This window comes from Acinonyx jubatus, chromosome A1, assembly GCF_027475565.1.
Source record: "Acinonyx jubatus isolate Ajub_Pintada_27869175 chromosome A1, VMU_Ajub_asm_v1.0, whole genome shotgun sequence".
NCBI classification, from domain to species: domain Eukaryota; kingdom Metazoa; phylum Chordata; class Mammalia; order Carnivora; family Felidae; genus Acinonyx; species Acinonyx jubatus.
This window is the reverse complement of record NC_069380.1, coordinates 174,999,911-175,014,318: the sequence shown is the minus strand read 5'-3', so window position 1 is coordinate 175,014,318 and position 14,408 is coordinate 174,999,911. Positions and strand designations below refer to the sequence as shown.

Here is a 14,408-nt window from a genome sequence, read left to right as displayed (position 1 = left end):
GTCTTTAATCTTTACAATATCCCATGAAGTATTATTATTATTACTCCCGTACAGATAAGGACACTGAGGCTCCAAAAAGTGGGCTCATGTAACTATCAAGTGCAGGGGTTGGGATTCAAATTTAGCGACGGTCTAAATCCAACACCCACACTCTTTCCACTCTGTCATGCTGGTCCTTGGCCCTACACCCAGCCTAAAGCCTCAGCTATGCTCTCTCAAGACCTTTGATTTAGTCTGTCACATTTACAGTCCATAACGGTTTATCGCCCTTACTTGGGGATAAGACAAATGAATAAACCATGGCCAGGAAGCTAAGTGTTTCAAAATTCTTAATTGCTCAGATACCTCACCAAAAACATCGCCAATGCTTATCATCCTCTTTGAAGTACAATCTGCCTCTACTTCAAATGATGTAAATTTTCCCTTTAACAACAGTTCTTACAAACCACAAACTTAGCCTGCAGAAATTGACATTGCAGACTAAACATTTACCATGATTTTTAGAAAAGCATATCATAATTATCACTTTTTCCACTGAACCAAAAGGAGCCAGAGACCACAAACATTTTCCATTTTCCCTATACTGACAGGTATGATATTCACAGTAAGCATTAAAAAGCGAGAACTACAGACAATTTTTATAGAATTAATGGTTTTCCCAATCAAAAGAAGTCTTAACTTGACAACTGAAACAGTAAAACTTCAAACTCAAGATCATCTATGGTAAAAGTTCAACACCAAACTAGAATAGTGATTACTAAGTTGCTCCATACATTATTAAATTTATGCACGTACACATAGACCAGTTTCTCCCCTAATACTCTTAAGGCAGGGTCTGTGTTAAGGAACTAATGCCAGGTTTAATCCAAGTCTACTAGACACGAACACAATCAACTTGGCCAGCTTGTCCCCAGCTATTAGATTCGTATGTATGATATATACTGACATATGTATACATGTTCAGATCAAATCCTGTTAAAACAAATAGCATTTTAACAAAAATATTTCCATGTCCCAGCCAATGGTCCATTCATTTCATGTAATATTCAATACCACAAAATTCCACTTTAACAGAGATATGGACAATGCCTTAAAATTCGCTGTAATGAAAACTGAATTGTATGCAATTATACTAACCATATTTATATACATAACACATGTTCATCTGTTCTGTCTCTTCTCCAAGACTGTACACTCCCCAAGAGAAGGGGTTGCCTCTGGACTACACTCTGCAAATCAAGAGAACTTCAACAGTGCCACCTTGTGGATATTCTGTAAATACAAGGTGAGTTTCCTGGCACTCTAAAATGTTTGAGAAGCAAATTACAGGCAAAAATAAAATAAAACCAAAGCAGCAGAAAGCAAGCAAACCAAAAAACAACAGGTTTCCTTGAGCAAAATGGAGGCATAGTTTCAAAGCACTTATGAGGAACAAGTACCATCATCGAATATTTAACTGTCTGATCTTTTCTAGATATGAGATGCAACCTGAGTCCACAGAAAGGCTTGGCTGCTGGAGGTTCTGAGTTCTGGCACTGCTCATACCAGAGAGACGGCACCACATGGTCAATCACCTTACTTAAACTCACTTATAATTCTCTCCCCCTGAACCCCTCATCCTCCTTCCCTCTCATACAATTAAAACCATATCTGTTTCCTCCTTTCTCCCTATCATAAATAACTGGGCTGTAAATTGGGTTGTAAACATGTATTCTATACTATGGCCAATAAGAATTTTCCAGAGTAATCCTAGCAATTTCAGCCTTTGCACTAACTTTTGAACCAGCCCCCACCATCACCACAATTCAATCACCACAATAACCAAGATGTATGATCTTCATCATTTCATGAAATTTCTCTGATCCTTGGCTTCCTGGTCTATAGAGTGAGAAAGAGGATTAAGTGATGGCTAAGATCCTTCGTAGCAATTAAATACTACACAATTCTAGAAAGAGAGGGTTCTTATTTTCTTTTCTAGAAATACTAATGAATGAAATGGAGCAAACAGTGCTATATTTCAGCATAAAATAAACCAGAAGAGTCAAAATTTCCTAAGCTAACTCTCAAATATCCTTACACTCCCACTGTAGAAAGTAAATGTACACATTTTGGAAGAAAGATTCGAAATTCAAAACTGGCCTTTCAATTTGCCTGAGACCTGAGAACAGCTCCTATTTGCCATGAAAATACTTAGAGCATGGAGTCCTGATGCACTGTAAATCACAGACAAGCTAAGGAAGGAGCTACTCTTTGAAGAGAAGAGCTCTTCTTTGAAGAGAAGCTCTGACGGGACAGGGCTGGTGGCAATGGCACTTTTATCCCTGGCTATTTCTAGGTCTACCCTGGCATGGCAGTTATAACCTCTAGACCACAATGACCATTATTAGAAGAAACATTCTGGCCAGCATTCTCTTCAGAAATCTTTCTTACCTAGCCAAATTTAAAATTAAAGTTAAAATCAAAATTAAAGGAAGAAGGAGAAGGAGAAGGAAGAGGAGGAGGAGGAAGAGAAATAAAGAGAGAAAAGACAGAATTAATGAGTGATCAAAAATCAAAGTGGGCATAAAACAGGCAGAGCACAGAGGCTTTTTAGAGCAGTGAACCTATTCAATATGATACGATAATGGCAGATACATGTCATTACACATTTGTGCAAACCCAAAGAATGCACACCAAGAGTGACCCCTCATGAGTATGGAGTGGGTGATAATAATGTGTCAATGTAGGCCCATGTGTCCCAGAACAAATGAGCCACCTGGATGGGATGTTAACGGGGGAGGCTGGATGGGATGGTGATAGTGAGGTAGGATGGGGATATGGAGACTATATGAATTCTCTGTATTTTCCATTCAATTTTGCTCTGAACCTAAAACTACTCTAAAAAAATAGTTTCTCTCTCTCTCTCTTTTTTTTTTAAATCAAAGTAAACTTAACCAGAGGAGTATGGGGATGGGAGGAAGAGGGAGAGAGAGAGACAGAGAGGGAGGGAGAGAGAAAAAGAGAAGTGGTGAGGGAGAAGATCCAGAAATAAGTTTTTCAAAAAATGTAATAAAGACATGCCATCAGTTTTTCCAAGACATTTGTACCATTCCCTACCCTAAGTGTCATTTTAAGTACAAATGAACATCCTAAACTTTGGGACACTGCTTAAACATAAATGCTGTAGGAAAAATTATCTCATATATTTTTTAAATTACTTATAAAAGCAAAATCCAGATTATATATAGGCTACATCAAAACTAACAGCATAGGGATGCCTCGGTGGCTCAGTACGCTAAGCGTCCAACTCTTGATTTCAGCTGAAGTCTTGATCTCACAGTTCATGGGATCAAGCTCTGCATTGGGCTCTGTGCTGACAGTACACAGCCTGCATGGGTTTCTCTTTCCCTCTCTCTTTGCCTCTCCCCCACCTCAAAATAAATAAACACTTTAAAAAACAGGATAGCATTAGCTCATTAAACTAAATTAAACAATGGTATGACCAATGATCAACACCACTAATCGTGGCAACTGCCTACATTTCCTATACAGATCCTAAATTATAACTCCTTTTCCAATGCCATAATAAAATATAGTATGGGTACCAAAGAAACTCACACTGTAGTCACACTGTACTCATTCATTCATTTCACAAATATCTACTGATTTCTGCGTAGGCCCTTGGACTAGACATTCTTCTACTGCTCAGCTTTTTAAAAGACAAGTACAGTTACCTGGTAAAGCGGTAATAAAGTCCCGCTGCAACATGGGCTTCAGGTAAGAGTTAATATGTCCATGCTGATAATGACACATTCGTGAAATAAGGTGTTCCACAAATTCCACTTGATCTGATTCAGACCACTGGTCAAAATATTTAATACACAAGTCTTTTTCTTTTTGATAGTTTCCTTCTGATGGCCTCTTTCTGGAGACGATCACAGATGATGTTCCATTACTTATCTATTTTAGAAAAATAAACAAAAAAAATAATTAGTTTGACAAAGAAAAAAACTCTAATTAGTATTTTATTGGAAACATTTTTCACCCTGTGTATTTAATCTTAAAATACCAGTTATACCCTGAAGCCAAACTCATTCCTTTATTAATTCGTTCATGAAGTAATTTAAAATGTATTTAGGGCCTCAAATTAAGTCTCTAAAGTAAATGTCGAATTTACAGCTATTTATAAAGCTATCTGGTGTCCCAAGTCATCATTCTCCAATGCTTATTCCAAAACCATGTGGTTATTAGATAACCAATGTCAGAGATAACTATCTTAGAGAACGTGCTCAACTTGGCAAAATAGCAACTGATTGACTATTAGTAGTTTGCTTTACTTCTTCAAAGATCAAAGTCAATGCTATATTCATCTAGCCAATGGTTCTCACACCTGTGTGTGCATCAGAGTAACAAGAGGGCTTCTTAACAGACAGACTGCCAAGCTCCACCACAGATGTCCTCATTCTATAGGTCTGGAGTAGAGCCTGAGAAGTTGCAAGTTCCCAGGTGGTATTGGTGCTGATGGTCCGGAGAATGCACTTTAGAGACCACACTTTGAAAACCACTGGTCCATTTAATGAAGAAATCTGAAGGCAATTCAATCTAAAAATTGAACCCATCTCCAAACTGTTACCAGAGCTACTAGACTGCTAGCAAATAACAGTTTAGACTTTCACTCTTTTTTCTTCACCTATTCTGAAAGCAACCCAAGGTGAACCACATACACCTCAAAAGATTCTCATCCTATAGAGTTGGTCGATGATATCCCACAGACTCCTATACTACCTATGCACCATTTCTCCTCAAAGCTACATGGATGATGGTTCTTGCATAAAACCAGTATATTTCTTAAAAAATAAAAACTACATATACTTTATCTGACAACAGCATCAAAAAAAAAAAAAATTGGAATCCCCAGACTGAAGCCACAACTGCCACTGGTGTTATAAGGCTCAGTAACATCCCTGTTTAAAACCAAAATTACTTCAATGTTTTTGTCAAACATTTGCCAAGCTATCTACCAGTCACTCCTTCGAGAGCCCCTTCATGTGTAACACCAGAAATAGCCTAGAAGAGAATTTTGAAAACTGAAGAGTTATATTACAGACATGCATTAACTCCATGCACGAGCTTATCTCAGAAGTTTTACACAGAAAGAACCAAGAGCTTTGTTATCACTATGTCCCCTAATTTAACTGAATCTATCCCAGGAAGAAGACATCCTTCATAAATAACCAAAGGAGTCTGACTTTCCTTATTAAAATCTTATATATCATACCTCTCTGCAGCAAGTTTTTATGTCCACATTTAAAGGTACATAGTGAGAAGGCATTCACCTCCCATCCCATTTATCTTACTACCTCCTTCTCTAGGAATGTTTCCCCCCCCCCCCCCCCGGAAATTGGATGGAGAGCTCACTGACACTGGGTACCACCAGAGGGCAGCATTGAACAGAAATTTATGATGCTGCTTGTAGTTAAGACCTCTATCTGACAGAGCCCAAAAATCAACGTTCAAAACAGTCAGAAGTGAAAATTCTTCAGGGTGGTGAGTATCAGCTAGTATAAGGGACATCTCTGCTACTTTTAAGTATAAGGATGTTGAGTATAATGTTATAGGAACTGCCCGACTATAGGCAACTGGTTAAAGCGAATAATAATACATCTACATAAGGTACTATAATGAAGCCATTAAAATTAGGTTTATATAGTAACATCTTAATAACAAGAGAACATGTTTATGAAACAATATTAAGGAACAAAAGACAAGATGCAGAATTTTATACAGCATTACAATCACGGTTAGTTTGTGCAATGGGGAACACACAAGACAGAATAAAGGATATATTAAAAAAAAAAAAAAACAGCCGTATTTCCTTCCTCCTTCTTTTCTACATTTTACTCATTGTAACTTGTCAAAATAATTGCTTTCCTGACAGGTTAAATATATGGTAACAACTTGCATTTGTGTACTGCTTTATAATTTCCAAAATACTTTCACATCCATTATCATTTGATAAGCAAAGAGATTATTATTTCATTTACAGAAGGGTTCTTAAACATCTAACTTCCCTACAGCATTGGTATACCATTAACTAGTTAACTAAAAGAACTTACGAAAGAAAAACTGAAAGCCAAAATGTTAAGAACCACTGTGAACTGAAAAATCAATAGTCAATGAAGAGAACCCTATTGGAAAATACGGAGCATGAAGGAGGAACAGACATCAAGCTGCACACAGTTCCCCCGACGCAGTGGCAAGTGCACAGTTCTACAGCACATTTCCCATTTCTACTTCTAGCCACCTGCTGAGCCCAGATTTTCCTGACATTGTTTTGCTTTGCTTATTTCATCGTAAATTTGTTGGGCATACTTTATTCTTGCTAACTCATCTACTCCTCTCATTTCAAATCAAATGAATGCAGAGAATATTTTTTAACATTATTCTCTTCATCTTTAGGTTTATTTGCCTCTTACTGTGTCTTTCTGAGGGGCAAAGCTATTTGCACCATAATGGTTGATGGAAAGATCCAATCATGAAACTTTACATAGCATCCCTCCCCGTAGCTAGGGCAAAAAAAACCCTGGGGAATTGGGAGGAAAACTGGCAGGACTAAAAAGAACCAAGAAAAAAGAAAGGAAAGGGCAAACTAACAAGAAATGGGGGAAAAGGGTGAGGGTAGGGAGACAAAATCACCAATGCACACACACTGGTATGGCATGGTGCTATTCTGGTGACAAAGGATGCCACCACTGACCATCTTTGGCTTGGACTGTGGCGACAAACTGAGTATTTTAGGCTACAGACACTTCAGAATCTTTGTAGCAACTCCAAAATTTTTTACTATTCGTAATGACACTTTCCTGAGGAACAGAAGATAAATTAGGGTGAATTCCGAAACTAGCAAAATTGCACAAAAGAAAACAAAAACGCTTGCTTGGCTCTGGTTTTCATTGAGGACATGAGCTGAGGGAGCATCTTATCTATAGTAAGTCAACTGCTCTTATCTGTGCGTCGTCATTCCTACCTGCCAAAGAGTATTTTTCTTTGGGGACTCATCTTCATTTTGATCCTCCATAACTGAAGTGTTCTAAGGGGGGAAAAACAGGTTATTTGAATTATGCCGAGTTTTGCAAATCCTACACCAAAATATAATTTTGAAAACCCAAAGTAGAATGTACCAACACCAACCCAAGAACTATTTGGCTTGTGGCTAACAGATGCCATTTTGGGGTCAAAAGGGTTGTGCTCATCTTCATACATTAGTTGAAGTTACAGTTAGTTGCTGGACAAAACTAAGCATAAAGTCTTTATTTATGAAGACTGGGCATACTTAGAAAACAAGCTAAATTATGGGACTGGGGCTGAGGCTCTACCTCAACCATCACTGTTATTCTTTTAACTTGTGGCAAGAAGCCACGGAGACCCACTTAGTTCTTCGATTGCACAAACATTTACTAGAATGTCTGCTATTCAGTAATCCATCCCAACCATCACCTGCAATTAGTACTGCCAAGCTCTGGAAGTCCCCCCTTGCTTTTCTCTTTCCTTCCTTGATAACCTTGTTTTTCTAGACCGGCTTTGCAATCTCCCTTAGCAAGCACCAGTGGTGGGTGGCCCAACTTCTTCCCTGAAGGGGAGGATGCTGGTAGCCAGTAACAATCTGGCTTGCCTTGGGAATGCATTAGCTTTTGATTTTTGTGTTTACCGCACAAAGAGGCACTGTGTGATTATTCTTTCTGGTGACCTAGTCGCTCAATAGATGCCCATTAACTAGAGATTATACATGATTGGATTTTCCCTTTTGAAGCTCCTACCTAATGGCTAAATGGAAACTTAATGAGAAGGGGAAGTGGGAGAGTAGTGCTCCGAAAGGAATAACAATTCAAGAACCTCTAAGATTCTTTCCCAAACCTAAAGTTCTAAGATTGGGGTACAAAAGATAAACTGTAACACTCCACAGTATTATTCAAAAGAATCCTATAGATCTGTTTAAGTCACTGGTGTTTACAAGATTCTGTTTACTGCCTTTAGGGATAAGCCTATCTCTCAAAACTTCCCTATTTTTCCTTTTTTTCTTCAAGTCATAAAATGTTTGCACCCACACAGTATTTCCCAACGTGGGTAATGACAGAAGAATCACTACAGAACACTAGTGCTTTGCAGGTCACATAGCTTGCTCTGATCAGGAATACAGTATGTAGTACAACAGTCAAAGGCTTTGAAACCAGAGACACGTTGCATTTGTGAGGTGGTCACTTATTCAGTGTGTGTGTGTGTGTGTGTGTGTGTGTGTGAGTGAGATTCTGAGTAAGGTGTTTTACCCATGGACAAATACAAACCACATAGAGGTACTGTGGGATGGAGACTCCCCAGCACAGTGTTTGGTGTGTAACTGGTACTCAAAAAATCATTCACGCCCAGCTTTGAAGATGCTACTTTCCCTTAAGTGTTATCGTCTCACACTTTTTAACCTCAGGCTTTGACAGAATGGCTCCAGATGGCTCCCTCAATAGAATCTTACAAGTCCCACAGTGCCAAGGTCTGCAATGGGGGAGAAGGGCAAACGGTCAGGGTTCCCCACATGTGGAAAGCCAACCATGAGCTAGAGAGGAGGACATTGTGTCCAAGAGTCCAAAACAGGTCTAGAGTAGACGGTAATAAATGATCCTGAATGGGAAGAAGAGGGTGGAGAAGAGAAAAACAAAAGTAGTACTTCTCTCTCCATGTAATTTTCCTTTTACTGCTATCTTGAAGGACTTAAGATTCATAAAGCTGGCAGGGGAGTGAACAAAGTGGAAACAGTGACTTAATACCTCATCTGCTGGGTCCAACTAGTAGTTACAAAGCCATCTTTGCAAGGTCACAATGTCCTGGGTTCTAAGAGAGTAACAAGAAGAAACCATGGCTGGAAACATGAAGAGTAAGCATATAAAGTAGAAGAAAAATGGCAAGTCCCTGCCCCCATCTTCAGGCACCTGAGGAAATGTATGAGCAGTGCATATATGTAGGGTTTTAAACTAAAAACTTTTGGGGCGCCTGGGTGGCTCAGTTGGTTAAGCATCCGACTTCGGCTCAGGTCACGATCTCACGGTTCATGGGTTCGAGCCCCGCGTCGGGCTCTGTGCTGACAGCTCAGAGCCTGGAGCCTGCTTCGGATTCTGTGTCTCCCTCTCTCTCTGCCCCTCCCCCGTTTAGGCTCTGTCTCTCAAAAATAAATACAATGTTAAAACAACTGAAGTAAAAACTTCTGTTATACAGGAGTCTGAACCCACCAGAACTCTTCTGACCTAAGCTACCTAAATACTTTCCTTACTCAGGGAGGAAATAAAAAGTCAGAAGTCCCTACAGATTACACAAGAAACAACTGTCTTTCTTCCTTTCACCCATTCCAAAACAGAGAAATGGTGTTTATTTATACAGATGAGAAAGAAACAACCCCTCTGATAAAAATAGCAACTATTCTCTTAAGGCTTGATAAAAGTGGATAAAAAGATACGATTTAATAAAATTGTATTTAATAAAGCCCTGGGGTGGCCGGAATAGCTCCCCCATCATACATATCTTTTCAACTTCTCTTATAAAGCCCTGACAAGAAGCTGCCAAACGGAAAATGCTACTCTGAAGCTACATTGATCAGAGGATCATTTCCCAAGAGTCTTCCAGGTGACACAAGAGATGCTCAGAGAAAAAAGGGTCCCATGGTCTAATAAAACCTGACAAATGCTATATGCTGCACAAACACTTGCTCTCTCCCTCCCCACCCCCGAGGTTAAAAACCACTTCGTTAAGGGGCACCTGGGTGGCTCAATCGGTTAAGCATCCGACTTCAGCTCAGGTCATGATCTCACGGTCTGTGAGTTTGAGCCCCACATCGGGCTCTGTGCTGACAGCTCAGAGCCTGGAGCCTGCTTCAGATTCTGTGTCTCCCTCTCTCCTTGCCCCTCTCCTGCTCATGCTCTGTCTCTCTCTGTCTCAAAAATAAATAAAAATATTTTAAAAAACCAACACTTAAGACACTAAAGGTTCAGAGATGTCTCGTAAGTAACAATCAGGTTAAGATAGTAGTTTAACCTAGCTTTCCCAAGTTTGTTGGACACGGACACCTCTCTTATTATAACAATACCTCATTTAACAAGAGCTCAGCAAATACTGGAAAACACTGGACTAGGGCAATAGCATGCAGAAGTCCTCCCTCCTCTCACTTCACCAGACCCAGGTTTCTGGGAGACAAAGGAAATGACCACTTTGGTAGGCACAAAATATTCCGAGTCTCCTCTCATCTTTCCCTGACTGCTTTATGAGCTGAGTCTATGTGTAGGTACAACAAGCTCTAAGTCGTGATACATCTTTGCCAGTAGGTGCCACCAGCTAAGAGAATATATGTCACTTGGAAAAATCTACTTTAAGAGTTATATAAGAGAAATACATTTCCTACTTTAAAAATGCTACAAATTCGGCATTATGAGTTTCATGATAGAAATGCTTATACAGGGGCACCTGGGTGGCTCAGTAGGTTAAGCGTCCGACTTTGGCTCAGGTCATGATCTCAAAGTTCGTGAGTTCAAGCCCCGCATTGGGATCTGTGCTGACAGCCCAGAGCCTGGAGCCTGCTTCAGATTCTGTCTCCCTCTCTCTCTGCCCCTTCCCTGTTTGCACTTTCTCGCTCAAAAATAAACAAACATTAAAAAAATTTTTTAAAAAGAGAAATGTTTATACAACATAAGATTTTCATACAAAAGGAGTCTTACTCTTTAGAGGAAGCAAAAATAAAAAAAACCACAAAGGATCTGGAAAACATGGGAGCATTCTGCCATTTTCTTTAGTGTTTTAAAATTGGGGGACTTAAGACATTAAGAATGACAGACATATAATGCAAAAATGCTATTAGCTAACTTCATTGGGTCTCTAATCTAGGCTTGTTTCATCCATTGCCTTTTAATTTTGAGGAAAAAAATATGAATGTATATATTGCAATTTTACAAAAAAAAATGAGGAACAGATTAAGTAAGTGATTAAAAGTCACAAAGTTGGTAAATGAGAGAGATGCAGGAATCAGTTCTAGGTCTGTTCTAATCAGATGTCAACATCCTTTCTGTACAGAAAAACACATCTCAAGTATTTTCCAACTGCTGGTTGTAGCCTATGAAGTTCATTTAATGGGCCGCAATCAGCATTCTCTAATAAAACGAAATTGAATCTGGGCATTCCCCTGCTCACAAAGGTAAGCATAACAAAAATCACAAGGGGTAAATAAAAGGAATGAGCAAAACCAGAACAGGAAAATTCAAATTAAGGAAAGAAAAACTCATTATTGCACAAGGAGAACAATACTCAAGTCAAATCACTGAGTGACAAAGAGTTTTTAAAAATCTCTAAAAGTCGTAATTTGTGAAGAGGATAATGTGTACTTTTATATATACACTAAATATAAAATTCCACAACATATATCAAGGAAAAAAGTTATGTATTTTTTTAAAATTTTTAAAACACCCTTGCATCTTTGACAGATCAAGTAGACCAAACAAATAAAAGCTTGGCTTTCCATAGAACATTAAAAAAACAACTGACAGAGTATCCTAGGGCACAGAAAAAGTATCACACACAGTCAGAAATCAAGAAAAGATTATTGTGTTAAGATCAAGCCAAGCAGAAATGTCCAAATCTAGTTTGCTAGTTACTATGTGCCACAAATTCCAAAGATAAACAGAACAATGACTCACACAAATAAACCAAACACCTCTGTGTTGTTATTGTTAATTCCACCCAGGCCCCTAGTCTAACCTAAAATTCCTTCCCCTTAAACCTAAATCTTACCAACACATTACGGGTAAATGAGATCACTGAAGAGGGAGAAACATTCACTTGGAAAAAGAAGAGACAAGCTTTTCCAAAAAAGCAGTCCCCTTTCTCATAGTAATCTCACAACTCCAGAAGGAAGAAAAACATGAACGCATCTATGCGTACATGACTTTTTAAAGCAACAACTCCAGCCACCATTAAACATAGCTAATCAAAAATCTTCTTGTCCCTCCACACAAATATCAAAATATAGAAACAAACCAGTTGATTTCTTTCTACAATTAAAATAAAATTTTTAAATTTTAATTCTTTGGGAGTTTGTCTGAAATCACTGCCACGTAATTTCTAGAATGTAGTAAGTTCTGTTCCAGTTTATCTAATCTGCAGTTCTACTCACACTTCTAACTAGGTGCTTGGCTGTTCCTGACACTACATGACAAGATCATATCAAAGTATGTAGAAGAATGAACACAGGATAAAATTTTTCTTCCTTTCCTCACCACCAATTATTTTTTATTATTAGATATTTTTTAAAAAAAATTGAGCTACAATAATTAAAGCAGTATGGTTCTGGCAAAGCAAGATCAATGAAACAAAATAGAAAGTCCAGAAACCAATCATTTATACTTACAAATCTGTGTATTTTAAAGTCAGAGTTTCAAATTGGTGAGAAAGAGATAATACTCTTTACGGGATTAAAAATAAAAGATGGGGGTGGAGGGTGCCTGGGTGGCTCATGGCTCAGTCAGTTGAGGGTTTGACTCTAGATTTTGGCTCAGGTCATGATCCCAGGGTCTTGGAATCAAGTCCCCTGTGGGGCTCACATTGAGTGTGGAGCTGCTTTAAGATTCATTCATTCATTCATTCATCTCTCTTTCTCCCTCCCCACCTCCCTCCCTCTGCCCCTGCCCTGTGCACACACGCACATGCTCAAAAAATATAAATAAAAATAAACAAAAGTTGGGCACCTGGGTGGCTCAGCTGGTCAAGCATGGGACTCTTGATCTCAGCTCAGGTCTTGATCTCATGTCTGTGAGTTCAAGCCCCACACTGGGATCCACACTGGGTGTGGAGCCTGCTTTGAATGAATGAATGAATGAATGAATGAATGAATGAATATAAAAACTTTTTAAAAATAAAGAAAAGTTAAAATGCTACCTCATATTACATCCCAATAAATACTATGGATACAAAGAATCAAGTGTGAAAAATTACAACCATAAAACTACTAAAAGCAAGCATACAGGAGTTTCTACAAATTCATGGAACCAGGGAAAGGCTGTCTAAGCATGATACCAAAGACAGAAATAAATGTAGATGTGATTGGATAAAAAAATTCAAACTCATGAATGTTCACAATAAATTTCAAAAACAAATACAATACATTGGGGGAAGTATTGCAATGTATGATAAATAAGTTACTATATAAATATTTCTAATAAATTAATAAGGAAACCAAAACTAATACCCTAATAGGCAAATAAGAGTAAGTAGATATTTCAAAATGAGAAATTTAAATGGCCATCAAAAATGAACACCTACAACAATAAAAAGATGCAATTTTTCACCTACCAAAATTGGCAACTTTTATTTTTATGTACTCTACAGGAATTGGGCACTCTGGTGAGATTATAAATTGTTACTTTTCAGAGAATATTTATCAATACATAACTTCAAAAAGTACTACTTAACAATGGACATAATTTAACTTTAGCAATTTTTCCTAAGGAACTGTATGTCTATAGAAAATTATAGTTACGACAATTTATAACATGGAAAACTAGGAAACAATGTAAATGTCCAACAACAGGGTATCATTTAAAAATATGATACAGACGCCTAGGTGGCTCAGTCGGTTAAGCGTCCAACTTCGGCTCAAGGTCATGATCTCATGGTTTGTGAGTTTGAGCCCCGTGTTGAGCTCTGTGCTGACAGCTCAGAGCCTGGAGCCTGTTTCGGATTCTGTGTCTCCTTCTCTCTCTGCCCCTCCTCCACTTGTGCTCTGTCTCTCTCTGTCTCTCAAAAATAAATGTAAAAAAAAAAATTTTGTTTTTAATATATGATAGTAAAAATTTTTAGTTCTTTTTAAAAACATTTCTATTGAAGTATAATATAATAAAGGGTTTAATTCTCAAGTGTAACTAGTACTCAGACCAACATAAAGAACATTGCCAGGGTCCATAAATATTTTCCTCATATTACCTCCCAGTCATTAATGGCCAAAGGTAACCACTAATGTTTTTATTATCACCATAGATTTATACATTCATTTTTGAACTTTTTTTTAATGTTTATTTATTTTGAGAGAGACAGAGACAGAAGAGACACAGAGTGCACACATGTGCACAAGCAGGAAAGGGGCAGAAAGATGGAGAGTCCCAAACAGGCTTTGTGCTGTCAGCACAGAGCCCAATGTGGGTCTCAAATCATAAGATCATGACCTGAGCCAAAGTCAAGAGTCTGACACTTAACCGACTGAGCCACTCAGGTTGCTCCCATTTTTGAACTTTAAGTAAATAGATTCTTATCATATATACTCTTTAGGTCTAGCTTCTTTTGCTTAACACTATGATTTCAGATTCTTAAATACAGCAACAGTTCATTCTTTTTCACTGCTCTATATTATT

The 14,408-nt window shown here is 38.2% G+C and overlaps 1 protein-coding gene across 6 annotated transcripts in view; it reads right to left on the bottom strand.

The window, feature by feature from the left end:
* The window catches only part of FBXW11 (F-box and WD repeat domain containing 11), a 119,866-nt gene that overhangs the window by 37,186 nt on the left and 68,272 nt on the right, over nt 1-14,408 (bottom strand). For 4 of the 6 annotated variants that reach the window (XM_027034449.2, XM_027034404.2, XM_027034427.2 and 1 more), the window contains 2 exons: nt 7,007-7,069; nt 3,714-3,939 (listed from right to left, as the gene is read on the bottom strand). In XM_027034449.2, coding sequence (XP_026890250.1) covers nt 3,714-3,939; nt 7,007-7,057 — 277 coding nt within the window. In that variant the 5' untranslated portion in view covers nt 7,058-7,069. The remainder of the gene's footprint in view (nt 1-3,713; nt 3,940-7,006; nt 7,070-14,408) is intronic. The other 2 variants (XM_053226510.1, XM_027034459.2) reach the window with 1 other exon arrangement.